This window comes from Nestor notabilis, unplaced genomic scaffold (genome assembly GCF_000696875.1).
Source record: "Nestor notabilis isolate BGI_N333 unplaced genomic scaffold, ASM69687v1 scaffold3408, whole genome shotgun sequence".
Taxonomy (NCBI): domain Eukaryota; kingdom Metazoa; phylum Chordata; class Aves; order Psittaciformes; family Psittacidae; genus Nestor; species Nestor notabilis.
The window spans coordinates 16,875-17,888 of NW_009938651.1; the positions used below are offsets into that span (position 1 = coordinate 16,875).

At 55.1% G+C, this 1,014-nt stretch overlaps 1 protein-coding gene across 1 annotated transcript in view; it reads left to right on the forward strand.

Moving 5' to 3' along the window:
• Positions 1 to 486, forward strand: part of RHPN1 (rhophilin, Rho GTPase binding protein 1) — a gene marked incomplete at its 5' end in the record, with an annotated part of 15,445 nt that extends 14,959 nt beyond the window's left edge. The window contains 2 exons of the mRNA XM_010019438.1: positions 6 to 142; positions 292 to 486. Coding sequence (XP_010017740.1) covers positions 6 to 142; positions 292 to 486 — 332 coding nt within the window. The remainder of the gene's footprint in view (positions 1 to 5; positions 143 to 291) is intronic.
• Between the last annotated feature and the right edge of the window lie 528 nt (positions 487 to 1,014).

The following is a 1,014-nucleotide window of genomic DNA, read 5'->3' on the forward strand; positions in this document are numbered from 1 at the left end:
GGGAGACTACATCATCTCAGTGAATGGCAAGGACTGCAAGTGGTCCAAGCACGCCGAGGTGGTGCAGCTGCTGAAGAGCACTGGGGAGGAGGGAGTGGAGATTGGTGTGATAACCCTGCAGGGCTCGGAGGGACCGAAAGCTGTAAGTCACATCCCAAGCCTTAGGTGGGAAACCACACAAGAGGTTCCCCAAGTGCCTTGCTGGAAGTACAAGGCTGAAGCCAGGCATCATGTCTGAAGCTCATGTGCTGCCCTGGCTTCACACCCCTCTCCACTCCTCTTCCCAAACAGGCAGACAAGAAGGCAGCAGCAATGTCCTCGGGCAGTGGGGTGCTGAAGAGCAACAAGGAGAACAGCCGGAAGAGCCTGATGAACAGCAAGAGCGCCAGCACGCTGCTGGTGTGGAGCAAGAAGAGCAAGCGGAGCAAGAAGAGCACCTACGGCATCCCCTTCACCACGGTGGGAGACAACGAGGTCATGTACTGAAGCAGCTGCAGGGTTAGTTTGTGTCCCACCAGCTCCAGGGCTGGCTGCCCGTGAATCCTTGCAAGCACTGGTGGCCTCCAGGCTGTGCTGGTGTTGGTGCTGCAAGGAACCCCCCTGTCCCAGGGATGTGCCGCTGGTCGGATCCTCTCCAAAGAGGCGAGTGATGCATAGCACCAACTCCTCCATCTCCCAGCTCCTGTGTTAAACCATCCTCAGCCTAAACAATACGGGGAAACACTGATTTATCCTTAATTTTTAACTTTTATTTTGCTCGTAGGGGTCTCTAGGGGGAGCTGTGCTTCGATATAGAACAGGGACTGGTCTGTGTCTTCTGCTCCGTGCGAGGAGCCGCCAAACCAAGCCCCAGCCATTAAAGCAAAAGCTGTAACCTTCTTTAGCATCTCCTAGGCTTTCTCTGCAAGGTAGAAGGTGGCACCACTGCTCACCAGGAGCTACTGGCAGAGCTGAATCATTCACCAGCTCCACCTTCAACTCCCCTTTTCCAGGAGAGAGGATAGTGTGGGACTT